This window comes from Papilio xuthus, unplaced genomic scaffold (assembly GCF_000836235.2).
Source record: "Papilio xuthus unplaced genomic scaffold, Pxut_1.1 DF827714.1, whole genome shotgun sequence".
NCBI classification, from domain to species: Eukaryota; Metazoa; Arthropoda; class Insecta; order Lepidoptera; family Papilionidae; genus Papilio; species Papilio xuthus.
Window position 1 is genome coordinate 6,534,908 of NW_013530935.1, and position 19,062 is coordinate 6,553,969.

General features: G+C 34.1%; 3 protein-coding genes across 3 annotated transcripts; all 3 read right to left on the minus strand.

Annotated features, from left to right (window-relative positions):
- Window positions 1-1,185: 1,185 nt before the first annotated feature.
- LOC106116533 (uncharacterized protein CG1785) lies at window positions 1,186-4,255 on the minus strand. The gene is made up of 8 exons (XM_013310405.1): window positions 4,073-4,255; window positions 3,635-3,797; window positions 3,194-3,407; window positions 2,808-2,989; window positions 2,517-2,636; window positions 2,024-2,256; window positions 1,632-1,828; window positions 1,186-1,413 (listed from the first exon to the last, which is right to left on the minus strand). The coding sequence occupies exons 1-8, from the start codon at window positions 4,192-4,194 to the stop codon at window positions 1,217-1,219; spliced, it is 1,428 nt and encodes a 475-aa protein (XP_013165859.1). The 5' UTR covers window positions 4,195-4,255; the 3' UTR covers window positions 1,186-1,216.
- A 2,493-nt stretch (window positions 4,256-6,748) lies between these two features.
- On the minus strand, window positions 6,749-10,806 carry LOC106116651 (uncharacterized abhydrolase domain-containing protein DDB_G0269086). The gene is made up of 5 exons (XM_013310542.1): window positions 10,732-10,806; window positions 10,533-10,582; window positions 9,096-9,595; window positions 7,441-7,644; window positions 6,749-7,008 (listed from the first exon to the last, which is right to left on the minus strand). Exons 2-5 carry the CDS (start codon window positions 10,564-10,566, stop codon window positions 6,829-6,831), a joined length of 918 nt encoding a protein of 305 aa, XP_013165996.1. The 5' UTR covers window positions 10,567-10,582; window positions 10,732-10,806; the 3' UTR covers window positions 6,749-6,828.
- Window positions 10,807-14,863: 4,057 nt separating this feature from the next.
- Window positions 14,864-18,173, minus strand: LOC106116848 (gamma-taxilin). The gene is made up of 7 exons (XM_013310893.1): window positions 17,987-18,173; window positions 17,211-17,546; window positions 16,938-17,135; window positions 16,425-16,709; window positions 16,114-16,287; window positions 15,734-15,880; window positions 14,864-15,617 (listed from the first exon to the last, which is right to left on the minus strand). Exons 1-7 carry the CDS (start codon window positions 18,050-18,052, stop codon window positions 15,063-15,065), a joined length of 1,761 nt encoding a protein of 586 aa, XP_013166347.1. The 5' UTR covers window positions 18,053-18,173; the 3' UTR covers window positions 14,864-15,062.
- Window positions 18,174-19,062: the final 889 nt, after the last annotated feature.

Genomic DNA, 19,062 nt, shown 5'->3' on the forward strand with positions numbered 1-19,062 from the left:
CGTAGATAATGAGCTTCTCTTTGCTCATTTTAAAAAATAGCATTTTATCGTTGATAGTTATATTTAAAACACATGTAAAAACACAGAAAGTAGCCAATAATTGAGATATTTTAATATAATTTAGTTTAAAAAGAACACTATTCAAAAACACAAAAAAGAATGATAGAAATACTTTGCCTCTCTGAAATTGTTAATATGTAAAAATTGCAATATTTTAAATATAATGTTTTTAGAGTCATCTATTGAAAAAGTGTGCGCGAACACTAGTTTCAGAGCGGCTTATTATGCGGTTATGTGTATTAAAATAAAAGACAGCAATAATGTATGATGTTAAAATAAACATGGTTAGTAATTTTAGCATCTTTTTAAGTTAAGTCTTGCATAGAGAAAGTATAAAATCAGTTAGAAATAACGAATGTATTTTTATAAATTTAAAATCCAATTAAGTACATATTGAAGTTAATTTATTATAATTTTGTTGTAATTAAGCGATTATTATAATTTAAATATTTTAACATTTTCTTGTGACAGTTGAGTTACCTACTATTTAGTCTTTTATATAAAAAATTATTGTAACTGCCAATTACTTTATATAATGTTAAATAATTAAGAGAACATTAAGATTAATTAAGAATAGTTACGTAAGTCATTTTGTAATAAACTTTTTTTTATAAAAAATTGTTTTTTATTGAAACAAATAGCTGTAGCCCGCGACTCTGTCCGCACGGAATTAAAAATACTTAACTAGTAGGCTATGTGTTCTTCCAGACTATGTCCTACATCTGTGTCACATTTCAGCGAGATCCATACACCCGTTCTAGCCTTTAAACAAACATCCATCCATCCAAACATTCGCATTTATAACATTAGTAAGATTTAAAGTATGGGTTTTCTTAGTTTGGTAAACGGATACCCATGAACGTAATGTCACTATGTTGACTGCGTTGATATCAGCAACGATAATAAAACAAAATATTACTATGCAAGAAATATATTAAATAAAAAAGACACGGTATTACAATTAATTCAATCTCATCAGTCTTTTATATTTTACAAATTCTGTTCCCGCTCTGTCTGTGTCGCGGGAAAACGCGGGAGCCAATCCCAGTGCGAGATTTAGCTCCCTGGCTTTTGCGCCACAAAAGTTAGGAAATATTGGATAAATAGGTAATTAAAACAAATAAATTAGTTTAGTTTAAATTATTTATTTGAGCTGTCATTTGGTGACGACTGCCTTCTTATTTGTCTTCTTTACCATTTTCTTCTGCAGATAGTTCTCAACGTCCTTCTCTGTGACCTTGTGACCAGGTTTGAAGTAAGCTTTCAATCTCTTCTTCTTCGTCATCATCAGCTTGGACGCGGCGAGAGCACCGCGACGTTGTAACGATTCGAAACGATCGCGGAGAAGATTCCCTGAAATAAGGTTAAAGAATATTTAAATAAATACATAAAATAACCTTCAAAAATTAAGAATCCAAGTAGATATTTTAATTTATACTAGAAAAAGAATCTGATGTGTAACAACGCCATCTATCTAAATATAAAGTCAATACAAAGTGTACATCAATATGATAAAGTCACAGTAAGTATGAGAGTGAGAGTTTAGTGCAGGCATTCTTTGTGTGTGTTACCAGTGGAGGTGATGTTCCTGAGGTCCCCGGAGAGGTGTGAGGGCTCCACGAGGTCAGGCTGAGGAGCGGGAGTCTTGTGCGCGTTGAGTGCGGGCGGCGCGGTGGCGGCGAGCAGAGCGCGGCGACCAGCTCGCTTCACTCTCAGCTCTGCTTCGCGTTTCTCTTTACCTGATATCGATGTTTGTAGCTTACGTAACCTGTGACAGAGGACATTTACATATTGTTAAAAACATATAACATAAATTATTTAAAATAAATTGACATAGTAAGGACAGAATTTTCAACGTAAAGTATATAGAAATTTGTCGCCTTCAAGTGCTCTGTTTAATATAAATAGTACATAAGTTAAACAACATGAAAGATATATTTGAGTATAATTTGTGTAAACTTACTTATAAATATCAGTAATCTTCTTCTTATCAATCTTTTCCCTCTTTAGCCTCTCCTTCTCTGCTATCCTCTCCTTCTGTTTCCTCCTCGCCTTGTGATCTTTCTTCTTGTTCTTGACGGGAGGGTTGATGGCCTTGTACTCATTGTCTGTGTCATCATCCGAGGGTGTTGAGGGTGCATTAGCCGGGTTGTGTGGCTTCGGCAATCCCTCGCTCATCTCCTCGCGCCATTGATTCTAGAAATATAAGTTATATGATATTAGTTGTCGCCCATGCCTCCTCCGTGTGGAATTAAAAACAAACTTAATAAATAGACAGACTATGTTCTACATCTATGTCAAATTTAATCAAGATAAGTTGAGTTGTTCTGAAGACACCTTCTAACTAACATCCATCCGTCCATCCATCTATCCAAATATTCAGATTTATAATATTAGTAAGATAAGATAACAATTCCATCCTCTACCGATATGTAATAATTAAATATGTTAAGGACCTCTTTCTCGTTTGGTGTGAGCCTGCTGAACATGCTAGTGGTGACGCGATGCAGATGCGCCTCCTTCTTCATCAGTTTCTCTTCGTGCTGCACCACCTGCTGCAGCAGGTCTTGATGCTCCTGCACAACAAAACAATATTTTCTATACAACAACATAAATTGACATAAAATCAATAAGCAAGAAACTCCTATAAGAGAAAAAAATATCATGATCCTTTCGACGTAGGCTTATCCAATTACTTTAATTGCGTTTCATCTTTAATAACAGGAATACGAAATACGAAACTTTACCTGGTACGAAGGATTGTAGCTGACACCGGGATGTGGGGTGACAACAGCAGGCCGGGTGACCACAGTCTTGGGTGGTGCTGGCTTAGGACGCAGACGTTGCTCAGGTAATACATTGTGCAGCTGTGCCTCCGTTGATATGAAGTCATCGCATAGAGTGGAAGGAATGCCTTTTACCTCGGGCACTATGAATTAGAAAATTATTATGTTACGTAGACTGTACTTACTTAAATATGCTGATCTTAGTAGGAAGCTATTTTTATCTATCTCTTACTAATTTCTTACTTAAGAATAAACTCATGTTTAATTTATCTTCTTAAGCCTTTTTACTGTATTATATTTACTAAATTTTCATTTTTATTAATGTACAACAAAGTACAGATACTTACAATCCTCTCCCCATATGTTTTTATCAAATGTGTTTCTTATTTGTTTTATCCTTCTCTTCTTATCTCTTACAATTCTTCTATTCTTACGAGCTAACTCAACTTTCTTCAAATAAGCTCCCTTTTCAAATTGTTTCTTTAGAGAGAGTTTGCTCAAAGCTGTTGGTTTGGTCCCCACTGGATTGACGTAGTTACGTTTGGCATTCGGATCTTGGACCTAATACAAAATAATTAACAATTTTACAGTTTTATTACTTGTAGCCACTTACAATCAAGTTAATAGGACAAATGTTACAGTTTTGAAATTACACATTTGCAATTTGAGTAAATAGTAAGTTTTGTGTAATAAATGGTTCTTTAGATAAGTCTATAGCAAGCAATAGACTTGTAGATTATATTAAAATAGCCATAGACAATGAAAACTTATTTTCAAAGTTAATTAACCTTAGAAGTAGAAAGTAAGACTTCATAACATTTGGGTGTCACTGGGAGGAGGGCTCTCTTCTTTTGCTTCAGTGTCAGCGGCTTCACATCAACCACCTCTGGTTTCTCCTCACCTACCGTGTCCACCACGAAAAGTTCAGAGTCTGTTTTAGCTTCAAATTTACTGAAAGAATCATAATCTCGATATAGAATAATATATTCCTAGTGCAAAAAATATTAATTGCTGCGATACTTCCCCTTATATATTGTTTTATAATGTTAGTTAGATTGCGATGATTGCCAGATATTCAAAATATTCACTTTTAATATTTGCATTAAACTTAGGAAGATTTAGTCACTTCGATGACTTCTTTGGTTTTAGTAATTTGAGGTGATCGAAACTAGAGAAACTGATTATGTGACCACAAATATAACCTAAGTACATAAACATAACCTTACCCAAGCCTTTCTTCTAAGCGCTGATCTTCCAGAAAGTCCTCTACATCCTTAATATCACAGTGCTTACGCCACGCTTTCTTATTCTTTTTGGAGACATGCTTTTTCTTTTTAATGAGAGACATATTTGAAAAGAATATTCTAAGTATACTCAAAGCATGTCCGACGTACACACGTCAAAGTAGAAAAGACTTGTCAACGTCAACGTGATGTTGGTCAACAGATGTTATGTAAATGTCAAAAAAAGCAAAAGCTTTCGACTTTCAGCCACAACTGTTTGAGAGTTATCGTTGTATTCATTTTTCGTAATTAAAACTTGTTTTCTCAAAACTTTTATTATTATGTATAATGAAGGAAGTTGGTTGTTTCATTTACTTTACTCGTTACTTTATTTATTTTTATATGGTTAGTCACAAAGTCATTATTGAATCCAGTGTTGAATTCAAAAATATCGTACACATGAAGAAAATCAACATTTTAAGAGTTCAAATATCATTAAATACAAAAGACTTGTTACTATTCATAAAAATAAAATAACAAAATTATTATAACATGTACTTAAAAATATATAACAAAATTAATGGCATTGCACAGGCGGTAAACTGATTTCTTATTTTTCATCGCAGTCTTCCTCTTCGTCTTCTTCTTCCTCTTCCTCCTCCGCCTCCACTGGCTCGTCATTAGCCAATTCTGGAAATAAAACTTTCTTCATAGGCAATGTTTGTGTTACCGTGCGTTATAGCGAAGACTACTGATCTATAGATATTGTGTTTGTCTGTAAATTATTTTGTTACGATTCAAATCTACAAAAATACGTGTTAAACTACCGTGTTTATTTAATATATTGTCAATTTATCGATAGAAATCCGAGTTAAAATTATTTCCCATACTGCACAACCCTATTAAGTAAGTCTTGAATAAAGCAAAGATGATGTTACCGAGTTAAAGAAATTAAACAGGGAAACATAAATTGGTTTCAAACGTGCATAAAAACATCAATTAAATTATTTATTGTTTCTTATCTTTGTTATAAATCGCCTATAGTTAACAATGAAATTTTATTTAATTACTTTCTTTGGTTTAATCGCTAACTAGTTTTAAAAATTAAGTCTTTAAATCTTATGAACTAAATGGTCTTAACCTTTGTAAATCCGAATTTGTGTCTAATAACTTAACATAACTTGATATCGGTAACTTTGTAAGTACCGGATATGACTTAACGGGTATAAAATTAGATGGCAGAATGTGAAAGCTTAATGAATTATTTGAATTTATTTGTTTTAATTTAGACGACGAAGAAAGATCTAGAATCAAAGGTTTTTGTGCTTTGTTTGATGTTTGTGGCGGTTCTTTTTGGTGCCATTTAGCTTGATATAAAGGTAGATAAATTGGCTTTTCGCTGGCCGGTTCAGATTGAAGCTCCAGTGATGCTGACGTCTCTGAAATAGAAAGCACTCGCTTAACGAATCGTATCGATTCGTAAGTTGGCGAGGACACACCTTCAACTCTTGTTTTTTTTTTTACATATTTATAAAGTACGTGAAAACTTGAAAAAACATCTTAAAATTTTTTATTGCATGCACAGTTTATTTGTAATCTGGTGAATACTGAGAGATAGAGACTATTTTATAAAACACGTGTACACTAAGTTTTATTATAAATTTCTATGCGATTTGCCTTTTTCATTTCTTATTTTTGTTTTATTGCTAATCAGACGATCACTATTTCACGTAAATCTCATAAAAATGTTATAGTCTTAGTAAAAATAGACGATATAAATTATATTTTGAACTTGTAGTTGTTGCTAGTTGAACCTGACCGAAACATGCATTAGTGCGATTCATTCATTTAGATAGTTGTGCTTAAGTATCAAGTATGTGCGGCATAACTATAATACCTGGAAGTGATTTACTAATATCTACTGTTTAATCTGTATTAAAAGTCAAAATAATTTTAATCTGTGTAACTGCCGTAGTTTTAAAGACATTGTAGATTGTCTTTTTAATCGTAGAGAATAGCTTAAATCTGGCAACAATTAGGTGAGGGGGTTAGTCGAGTCAATAACTTAAGTGGGATGTCAAATGAGTCGGAAGGTCGCAAGTCAACAGTCAACATCAGTCATGTTTAAACAAAACAAAAGAAGTGTAAAAACAATAACAATTTTATTTCAAAAATATTATTTCTTTTTACTCTTACTGAACACACTCGATTATGTGACATCACACTTAATCTTGCCAGTTAGTTGTATTTCCTTAATTCGTTCTTTTCCAAACTTTTTTTGTTGTATAAAAATGGAAAACGTTAATTAATCGTAATAAATATTAGTTTGTATCGTAAATCAAGAACTTAAGAAACATTTTCTATTCTAGCAACACTAAAAAACCTTATTTACAATTTGTGAAAAAACTTAAAAACTATAGCCAGTATTACAATTGACGTAAAGTTTTTGTAAAAGTATAAAACGCTAAATATAATTGATTTTAATTAGGTTAATCTTTACTTTTCAATTATAATACTAGCCTTTAAAATATTTGAAATTTAGGAGTATTGTATTTTTTTTTGGTTAATTTAATTATTCGACTCTGGCAACTCTATAACATCAAACGTCATATTCAAAATTAACACCGAAACATCGATTATTTTATCGTTTAAGAAAATGAATTAAAATAAGTTGCGTAATATTTGAAATCGGTTTCAAAATATGTATAAAACAAACACAATACGCTAAATTTCAAATATGTTTACCTAAAACGTGTTTGTTACTGGTGTTGGTAGTCAGACTGGTGGTAATAGTCCTGGCCCTGTTCGGGCGCGGCCCTTTGCTCCTCGCGGCTCGTACCTTCGTGCGAGGCGTCCTGCTGCTTGCCGGAGGCCAGGCCCGCTGCTGCGGCCTTCGCCGCCGCCGCCGCTGCGTTAGCTTGCGCTTGTTGTGCCGCAGCCTGCAATTTAAAAAGTTAACGAACCATAGACATTAATTATGTCTTTAAAGTCCTAATTTGCAGTTAACAATGCCACAAAGTGATAAGAAAGAAGGAAGAGAAACATGTTTATAAAACTTGAAGACTTTATTTAGACTTTTGAGTTTTAAGTTACGACAGATCTTGACGACGACGAAGTTGTTTTTTTAATCTTCTAATAGACCAAGGAAATCTTTATATCTTCAAATATGTATATCTTGGCATCCTTCGTTTCCTGTTTATGTAAACGTTGCCAATTAAATTAAGTTGAAAGTAACTACATAAAAATGAAAATTCGCTGGCGGGTATTCTATTATAGTAACAGGCCGAGTTTTCAAAGATTATTTGCCCCCCCCCCCTCTCCCGTGTACAGGCCATCATTTGTTTAGTATAGATGTGCCGTGTGTACGTTACCTGTGCCTTCCTCGCTGCAGCCTGCGTGGCCTCAAAGTCAATGCGCACTCCGTGCAGCTGTTCCTGCAGCGCGTGCAACCGCTGTCGCGCCGCGCCCACCATGGCGGTCTGCGCGCCCAGCTCGCCGGCCGCCTGCGACGCCGCCTCGTTCGCGTTCTCCGACGTCGCCTGCGCCGCGTTCAGCGCCGCTTGGATCACGTTCACCTGAACAATCATAAATATTACTTAATGCAATAATTTGTCCATACTGATGGCCAGATAAAATCCTGCCACACACAATATTAAATAAACATCAATAGTTTGGTCTCGTAATTATTTTCAGTAAGCTTTTTGCTATCTATTCTGAAGATTTTAATGGTAAAAAATGGAAATCTATTCTTCAACTTCCTTTGGGTCAAGTTCACAATTGCTCTAATAACTGTTATTTACAATCAGCTGTGTGTCTGGTTAGGCTAGTGACATGCCAACTGGAGCATGACGAGTGACAAGGAAAAGTATTACGTCACGAAACGACAACGCATGCACCGACAAGAAGCTTTACAACTCAACGTCTTTTTAGACCTATTGATATACAACTATCCGCATTTATATTTCGAACCTTATAGATTTGATTATTCATATCAAAAGTTGGCGCGCACATAAAATCTTTGTCAGCTGTCACATGAGATCTATGTCACTTGTAATCTACATAAATTCTTGGACCTACGTTCTAGTTGAACTTTCTATTACTTTTACTAATATCTAAGTATTTCATTTATTTATTGTGACAAAATTTTGTTTATCAGTAACCAAGTATCAATAATTTCATCAGATACAGATCTTTTTCAAGATCTTTCTCAACTCAGTTTCGCAAAACTACGAGGCGAGCAGTTTTTCCGCAGCTTCGGTCAATACGTGTAGCAACCGCCCGGCTGATTGCAAATTGATTAGCTATTGTCCAAAATGAGAACGTTAAAAAAAACTAATTATATTTCTTTAATAACTGTCACGCTTCTATAAATCTTGACCTGCTTTATATCAAACGAATAAAATGTTAAGATATTTTATAAAATTCAAGGCTCCAGAGTGATTGTTTTTTATTTTTAAAATTCAAAAAACTTTAAACGAATTTAAAAAACCATAGACAAAAATTAAAAACAAGTAAGAATATTTTTGTATACCATAAATATTACTGATTAATTTATAAGATTAAAATAACTCCAGGGACGTATCTAATATCTTAAAGTTCTTGATAACAGTTACATAAATTATTTGTGTATTATCACATAACAGCATTTTAATTTCAGTGAAAATCAAATAAATACTTCCTCGCGAAGCTTACGTAAATAATTGACTTTCAAGAAAATTTTATTTTTCATTTTTGTTACGGCGCGGCGCCGCGATTTACGCAATCCTGACGACCTCTACTACGCAATATTGATGACTAGTTTGGTGTGATTTTTTCAACTACACCTTTTCTATTTGAAATCTTTCGTTTTTCAATAAGGTTTTTAACAGGCACTAAGATAAACCTAAAAAAAACAACTGAAAAATGTAACATACTTTTGTGTCCAGATCTCAAATAGTATGAAATCAAAGGCTTTCGACTGTACTTGAAGGGAGAAACTATGAGAGTCCATTACTTGAAGAATTCAATTAAAAATAAAAGAAAGTACCTGGTGCATGGCTTGCTGCGCTGCTTGTGCTGCGGCCTGCGCAGCTCTCTTTGCCTGCTGCAGCTGCATCTCCTCGCCCTGCAAACCGACCTTCGCATCCCGCACTTGCTGCTCGAGACCGGACAGGATGACCTGCTTGCCGGCGAGCGCCGCCTGCGCCGTCGCACTCGCCTGAGCCGCTGACTGAGCTAATGTGTTCTTTGCTACATAAGCTGCTTGATAAGCCGCCGCGACCTGGTTTCCGAGAGCCGTTTTCGCTTGATTAGCGGAGCCAACTGCTATAGTTCTGAGCCCACTGCCGCTGCTGTAGCCCTTCTTAGCCGTGCCCCCGGAGGCAGCGGCCTGCACGTCGGCGATGTACGCATCGTAGTGGCTCGCGGCTTGTGCTGGGTCCTCGCCTTTGGCGGGCTGAGCTGAGTTGTCATAGTCGTAGTTATATTCTGAAGGCTGTGCAGACGAGTCTCTGTTTGCTGGCGCTGATGATGCAATGGAGAGGGTACCTGGGTGATTAAACAGTTTATTAGGCCAATATTTAAATATTTTAAAATTTGGAATAAGCTTATCAAAAACAGGTGACAGTTGGTAAAATATAGATAGAACGAGACTTTTAAACGTTTTAGGACCTTTTAAAATCACTGAAAAAAAACAACCATTAAATAAATACCTATGAAAATTATGTTCGATTTAAAGTTAAGTTACGTATGCATTAACTGTGGTAAAACGGTTACGTTTAACTTAACATAACTTATCGTTTGATTTAACATTGCCAATCACGCGAATATGTTCGATGAAACAAAAAAATATTACGTTTCATAGAATCCTTACTTCCGTTTGTAGCGTAACCTTTATTTACGTGTTAGTTCCGAATTATGTATTCATATGACTTGTCTACTATTGCAAATTATGAGTTAAAAAAAGTTAACGTTGGTTGGTTTATAAAAAAAACTTTCACGAGATGTAGGATAATATTTAGAGCAAATGTTACGATTTTCAGAAAATATTTATTCTGTAAATTAACTACGTAGATAGATTAGGGTTTACAAACTTCAGTGAGATAAGATTTAATCGTTTGTCACTTGTTAAAAAGCCTTACTTTTATTACAAGCTCAAGATTACGACGGAAAGCCTCGCCTAAGCATCCTATTTTCACAATAATTTCATCCAATGCTATTGAATCGTTTACGTAATTAGCAATTTTTTTTTCGTTTATTCGATTAAATATTAGTCAGATTTTGTTGGATGTATCCTGAAGTCGAGTGAAATCTCAAAATCTTATTATTACTACATTTTTAATTTAAGTGGAATTCTAATAGAATCAAATTGTAGTTTACTTATGAAAATAATTTTATAGAAGTATTTAAATAAATTCGATTTTGATGAAATCGTTTTTAGAACAAACTTAATGTATAAACATTACTAAAATCCTGTAGTACTTACCCACGCAAAACAAAACTGCTTGGAAAGCCTTCATATTGCCGCCAGTCCAACTGAAATCACGTCAATTAAACATTAAACACTGATCTCCCAAAATTAGGAAAATTTAATCGAATCACGAATCGATAACATAAAAATCGATTTTTAACATGTCAAAAATTGGCGGGAAAATTTAAAAATAAAATCACTCTATGGTCCTAACCTGCCAGTACGTTCACAAATTGTTTAATATATTTTTGTTTTAGGTTCGGGGTGTGGTGGCGCCCCTGTGCCCGCTCTGAAGCAATGTACCACTGAAACAACCAACTCTTGTATTTATAGCCGCTGTCCAAATCGCGGTGAACGCTGCCCAGTGATTGTGCACAACTTCACTACGAAAAGGAAGACAATAGATTCTTCTGTTACGTCCAGTCACGAAATAGGATGAATTATGTTACAATTTATTGTTTTGATATTTTTAGAATTCGAATTCTGACCGATCTTTCATCACCATTTTAAAATTACCTTTATTGTAACAGACATCCGGTAGTTGGAATTATTATTAGAGACATAGTTTATAGTAAAGTCAAAATTATTAAATACATAGGAGACTTGTATGATGAACTATACAGAAAATGCTAAAGCTTTTAATTATCTTGATTAGAGCAAAGCTTAACTTAGACGTGCCTAAGTTAAACTTAGATTCTATGATATGTGTGCCTTATCTGCTCTTTTATAAAGTTTCTCCCTCTAGATTTTTAGGGCAGCTGTATTACCATAACACTCGGAAGTTCCAGATGTAGTTACGAAACTAAATGTTGAGACTTGCAAGACCATCTTTTTAGGTCTGTTTTTATATCCTGTTTTATAAAAGCCTGCTGTTTATTATATTTAGGATTCAGTTTTAAAAAAACATAACTGAACTTGAATAGAGTTTAAACTCTCTTACATTCAGATTTGATTTATTTCAAAGTTTGTCAAAAGTAAAAGGTTTATAAACGCGTTAGATTTAGTTGTCCAAAGACACCGTAATAAGCAATATGGCCCATTACAAAACTCTGCAACAATTAGCTAACAGTTCCACTCAGTACAATACGTTACCACAACGTCCGATATTCGAATCGATTGATTAAAGGAGTATCGAAATTTAATGTTTTTAGAGTTAGCATTATTACTATGACAGATATTCGTAAAAATAAATAATAGAAACACATAATGTATGTGTTTTTACATACATATATATACAGAGAAACTCTACATGAGATATGAGACGAGATACTATATTAAGTCTCGTGTACGATCAGTGGGGCGTCGCAGTGGTAAGTTAACACGATCCCGTGGCGTCCCACCTTATGGCTATGAGGGAACAGAGGGGTTTAGTAGGTATGCTCCCATTCGGGGAGAGAATCCCACATAACTACCGGGCCTTCCCTGAGGCACGGAGTATGCCTAAAGCATAACCCTCTGAAACAAAAAAAGTCTCGTGTACGATAGAATAGTTACCGTTTTATAAGTATGACTCGCATGAAGAAAGTACTGGTGCAGGATCCGTACATAAGGTTACGCCTTTGCCTGCCAAGGGAAATTTTCTATCACCTATTTGTACATTGAATTTAGACGGAAACAACAACCCGTAAAATCCTTTATTATTTTATGTATGTTCATAACATGTGTGCGTGTGACACGCAACCATCAATCTGTTTATATATAAATACCAATTTGTACATCATTTTGTAGCTTATTGATGACTTACATTTTTAACGTAATTGCGAAATAACATTTTCTTCAATATAGGCTGCAACTTTATAAATAAGTATTGCCCGCGACTCCGTCCGCGCGGAATTAAAAAAATACTTTGTTGGCTTTATACGTTATAAAAACATCCATCCATCTATAACGTTTATATTTATAATATTAAGATGATAGTTGTAATAACCTTATAATTTATTTTAAATTATATGATCGAAGTATAAACCTAAATAACAGAACGAGGGTTTTATCACGTATGGTGTTGGCTTTTTTCCCGCCTTTTGTGTAACATATGATTGGATGAAATTTAGAAATGACTGACTGTGATTGGCGAAGATGACTAGCGCTTTTTTTCTTGCTGCGTCAAAAACATATAACACGATGCACTGAAATGAATGAGTGCCAACTTTTCAACAGATACTGTTAAAAAATTCTTTAGTCTGTACTTATAAATTGTTTTAATATTTTTTACTTCAGAAAAAACTATGCTATGGAAATTGTTATAAATTTAGTTGTTGAATAATTTTTATTTATTTACTATTGATATTTGATTCAGTCAATCAACAAAACTGTGTCGATATTTAGGTTGCCTGTATTGTCTATATTTTTTTTAGCAGGGTCAAGGTCTGTGTCGTACAAACACGCCTACAAACCAAACGAACTAGATTTTAACTACACTAGGTATGACTTCCCTACTCCACTTTGAATTGACAACCAGATAGATATTCATATTTAATTTAAGTTTTTGATAAGCTGTTGCTACAAGACTATAATTTGCAGGAGTTTGTGAATATTCCTTGCCATATAATCTCACTTGATTAAACTGCTGTATATTATTTGGCTGATTTACAGGACTTTTTTGTGTAAATACATCTTTTATTCAAACAAATTCATGAATTAGGCCTTGTACTACAACATTACAAGCCATATTTTATTACTTTCTATTATCTAAATAAAACATCAATAACAGTTGTGATTCAAAATCCGCTTTTAAGTTTACACCGTGACGGATTATGAAAAGATGGAAAATCAGCTGTAAACGGCATTATTGGAGCTGTAGAAAGGATTGAAAGGTTTCGTGTTGTAAAATCATGCACAAAGAGAGAAAAGAAATCGAACCGATAGTCCACGATAGTTGCAACAAATTGCATTTTTCTCGATTTAATCTACATAGCAGCCGCATAGAAAATAAAAGAAGTCGAACAGACAAGCGAAACGTACAAATTTAAATTAAGATTTCAATAAAAATTTAGGTCATGTTAACGATAGGTTTTGTAATCGGCTTAAACATAGTAAGGCTATGTTTAAAGTAAATTGTTGATTTAAATTTTTTGATCTTATATTTACTAGATTTAATTATGTGATTGGATATATTTTACGTTCCAAATTATAAAGTAAGCGCCAACAAAAGGAATTTATTAACATTCAAAACTATTTGCAACAAGATTACGCGGGTCGCCTACAAAAGAATTTGTGGTCTTTATCGTATTTATGGATTTGCTAAACTTATTTAAATCATAAACAGAAAAATCTGAATAAACAGCTTTCTCAGAGTAAAATAGACGATCACATTATGAAGAAATCGTGTTAAATCGAAACACGATCAAAAGACGATACCCTTCAAACATTCAATAAAAGATGTCTGGTTATTGTTCGAATTAGTTTAATATTTCATTGTATTTAATCGATTATTTATGGATGAAATAATAAATTCTATTTCTAAGCTCTGACGTCTTGATGTTCAAACGGGGTAGACAGAGAGAATGATCATCAACTTTAGTCTAATTTGCATGTATACTGGTTTTTGTATTGAGAATATTCTTCGGTTCAATTGTTTTTAAAGTAAGGGATGAAGAGCTCTTTCTACACATATTTGGGGGTGGAAACCCGCTATTATCTCAATTCAATATCTTAGACCGTTCAGCAGTTCGTTACTTAAATTGCATAAAGTTCAATAAGACAGACTAAAAAAAAGTTTTTATTTTCTGTCAACACCGCCAGTAGCTGATTGGTAAGTGGCACGTGATAATATTAGTCAACTATATTTGCAACATTGCTGCAAATACAACAAACCACGACAATGACACTTTGGAGACCAACACTAATCCGATGACATCCTTAGTTGTTTATGGTATGGGTTACAATCAAAAATATTGCACTCTATGGTCGAGCAGTAATTTCTCTTTTTTTGGTGAAAATCTGGAATTATTTTTATTCTGTGGTTATTCAGTGGATTTGAATGAGTAACTACCTCTTACTAATTTTACCTCATAAAAAAGGTAATTAAAATTTTTATTGTCGCTTTTTCATCAGTATTAAAAAGTTTAATCATCTAATTTATAGTATTACGAATAAATAAAAAAGAAAACTTAGTAAGGAAATGAAAGTCTAGATTCTCGGCGTAATCCTATTTCAGATTTATGCAATAGTTGGTGTCTAGTTTAGTTATATATTTTTTAATTTAACTAGAGATTTCGTGTGATTTTCTTACCAGTATTTTTAGTTCATCTAGAGCAACCATTTTTTTTTGGCCAAATGTCAAAGTACACAGGTGATCTGCACATCATATTTTTATAAAGTGAAAAAAAAAACAAAACATTTGATTCATTTCTTTTTTTTGTAATAATTTCGCACATAATCCTGTCCACATTCGATATTCAGTAAAAAAAAAACTTCACTTGTATCAATAAAAAAGTCACAGTTAGGCCTCGTAGGAACACACATAGTTCATTAAACATACCACAATGGATATTAAAAAAGTTTTCATATAAAATCATGTAGAAAATACTATTTACAATCTGACGGTTAGGCTTTAGTCGATATAGATTTCACTTCTTCTATATGTGCAATCTCTTCGTTTGAATTTAACTCATTTAACTCAACTTGGCTCGTATTTTTTTCTTCTCCGATAATTTCTTCATTGCAATTTTTATTATTCACTTCTGTAGTACTTTTATCTTCCAATTTTTCATTAGAACTTATTAATACAGCATCATTTTCTTTAATTTCTTCCTCATTGTTTGTTTCTTTGATTTCTACATTATTAACAGCTTGAATTAAATTCACTGTATCATCGACTTTGTCTTCTATTTTTTCATCTGCCTCTATAGTTGTATTCTCATCCGTAGTCTCTTTTGGTGCGTTGGAATCGCTCTCTTCTTTCGCTTCTATTTTTTCAGCGGCCATCTTTTGTGCCTGTTTCTCCGCTTTACTCTTTTTTGATTTGGATTTTTTCTGCTTCTCAGATTTGAGTTTTTCTTTGACGGGCTCGTTTTTGGCCGTTGTTAACACGTCTAATTGTGTTTGTAGCTGAGCTAAGCTCTGTCTTAGCTGTTCACAATTCGCAGCCATCGCTTCCACCTGGAAAATATCACAAAATATAGTTTTAATATTATTTTATTTAGTTACAAGTCTTAATTTTAGTATTTTATAACTTGAACATTAATGTAAATAGATGAAGTGAGAGTTGGCATCACCTTGTTGTTGTTGGTGGGCGTGTTGGTGGGCGTGGGCGCGGGCGTGTGGGCGGGGGAGGGCGCGGGAGGGGAGGCTGTGGGCGCGGGCAGCGGCGGCCGCTCGATGTTGTGCTCCTTCAGAGTGCCCAGCAGCGCGGTGCGCTCCGCCTGCAACATACATAACATTTTTATTACTATATTACTAATATTATAAATGCAATGTTTGGATGGATGGATAGACGGGTTGATAGATGAATGGAAAGTCTGCATGGATTATGCTAAGATTTGGTATATATATTGGACATAGTCTGGATGAACACATAGGATTATTAAGTTTTTTGAATTCCGAGCAATCGAGACATACAATATGTGCAGTACACAGTGTGCAGCGAGCAGCGTACCTGCAGCGTGCGGCAGAGTCCCTGCATGCGCTGCAGCTGGCGGGCGCTGGCGGCGGCGCGCTCCTCGCTGGCCTGCCGCTCCCCGCACATGTCCAGCAGCGCGGTCTGAGACGTCTCCCACCGCTTCTTCCACGACAGCGACTCCTTCTCCAACTTCTGAATCTTTTTAGACATCTGGAAAACGAAGTTTTATTTTATGTACTTACGTAGACCAAACACAGACTTGGTAGCTTGGAACCTATGTTAAGAGGTGACTAAGTCTTAGTCAACGGCACTGGCCCACGGCAGATTAGTAACTAAATTTAAAATACCTTATCCATTTGCTCCTTAAAGCCACCAAACAGTTGATTGCTCTTCACCAATGCTGTCTGGAACTCATCATACTTGTCCGTGTACACAGCTAGTTGGCCTTTGAGTGCAGTCTCATTGGTCTGCATCTCCATCACCTTGGCACGGTACTGTGCCAATGTCATCTTCATCTGCTCAATCTCCGTCACCAGTCTTTCCTTCTCCGCTTGATGTTCTAATGACGCCTTCTGAAGCTTCGCCTCTGATAGTTCAGATTCTAATCCCATTTGTTTTGTCATTTTTGTTATCTGAAATTATCATTGAATAAATTCAGAATGAAGAATAATCAATTAGTATCAACAAGATTATATTCTAGATTTTGAATACTTAATGGATTTTATAATATTACAAAGTACTAAAGAATAACTTATTCAAACATATAACTGTTTTATAATCAAATCCTGTCATTAGTAGCACAAGTAGTTTATAATATGCCTGCATACATAAGCCACCTTTGCCAAGTTTGCTCAACATACCTGCTGTTCTCGTATCTGGTGCTGCTGCATCAGACTCTTGAACTTCTCTGTCATACTGATATTATCATCTCGGAGTTTAGCACTCTTTTCATTGTTCTGCTGCAAAAGTGCCGTGATCTCAGACAGTGTGTTCTGGAACTTGGCCTGTGTCTCCTTACGTCTTTCCTCTTCTTCTCTTATTTTCAAAAGAGATTCCTCCTGTAAAAAATATTTTTATTAATTAAATTTTGTATGCATATTAATTAACAATTTTAAAAAGAAATGTATGATTACCTTAATAGCTTTATTCTGTTTTTGTAGTTCTCGGCAAAGATTCTCAAGTTTAGACTTGACAAGAACAGTCTTATTGTACTCATGCTGTAGTTGTTCTTTCTCTTTCTGCAGCAAAGTATATCTTTTATCTGATTGTTTTATATAGAACTGCATCTTCTTATTGTCGTCAGCAGCCTGTGTGTACTTCTTACAAACTAGAGAGAACTTTTCCTCTAATGTGGGAACCGAATTTAGTGATTTCATGAACTGTTCTACATTTTTTTCGTCTTTTTTCGACCTGTCTTCCTTTTTTGACTTTTTTGGCGGTTCCTGAGGAGGTGGGGTTGCCAGTTTGTCCTAAAATACAATAAATACTTCATAATAATTGACATCCTCACTTGTTGTTGCATACATCTTGCATTTTGTTATGCTGTTATGTCTACAAAGTAAATGTTTAAACTCTTTCCAATAAGAATAAACGACGAAAATAAATGATATCCTTTGGTTTACCATAAAAGAAGAAAACGTGTGAATTGTACTATGTAACATAAATATCTTACTCTCTTAAAATTGGCAAACAGCCAAAATTGTTTCCAGTTAACTATTTTTCAAAGTTTTCAAAGTGTATTATTTTCTTATATGAATAATTGTACGAAATTATACCATTAAAGTATTATTTGAAATATTATAATTTTTAATACTTTAGGCATGTATTTACAAGAAGAAAGAATATTATTTGAACTCTGTCGACATACGATATAGGCTATTTATAAAACTCAGGTGAACTAATAACTTACACAGTCGCCTATATTATTTTCTGATATTGTATTGTCTTTCGGAGATTCCTCAACTGCTACTTCCATTTTTAAATATTTGAATTTTCTGCCGATTTAGAAACAAAACGATATATTAACAACCAACAAAAATTAAATCAACAACGAATAGAGATAGATAATTGACGGATGAGCGAACGAATGAACAAAAAGGAATGAATGACAGGGTTGCCACTTTCTAGTGCTTGCCAGTGCTTGCTAGTATAATTTACTTAACCTGTTCCACTGATCTTCTAGATTAAAAAATGTATTAAAATGTTAACAAAACCAATATTGGCAAAAAATCTAGAATTGTATATAAACAACGATTGTTTGAAAATAAATATATTTTACTGTTTCAGCATCAAGAGTATTAGTACAGAGGGATCGCAAAAAACATAAATAGTTAACTTTTCATAACTTACAAATCAAAGATTGCCACAATTGCACACAAAGCAAAAATAATAATAATACTACACCGTAATCTCGACAATTTTTAAACTCTAACCAATTTCCAACTTTCTCTAAAAGGTGTTTCCGATTTTTAGACGAAAAATCTAGTTCGAACTAGTTTACAGCAGAAATAATTGTGTTGCTCACATTTGCAATTTTTCCTAAAATAGTAGATTTTGGTGACAACGAAAAACAAAAAACTGCGGGTACCAACTATTTACAGACTCATGAAAAGTTCTTCAGAGTGAATAAGTAGTAAGTAAGTTAACTGGATTTACTTACAGTTGCGTCTGAAACTAGACGAACTACAGTAATTACACCAAGGCAAAGGTGAGTTGAGCCGTAATTTTAATCAGTGTATTAAAATCTCTCAGCAAAGTTTCAATAAGTCAATTACTTTTAATTTCCCGAGCCTGAAGATTGACTCGCAAAGTTCGCTTTTCCCATTTATTTATTTTATATACTCTTTGCTTTTCCTAGATTTTTCATATCAGTTAAATTCCGTTTTTCAGCTTTTTTATAAGGATCTTTTTAGTATACAGTGGTATAAAGTGAACAATTTTGTAACAAAATCCAAAATTAAAAATTGTTTTGATTTTGATACATTT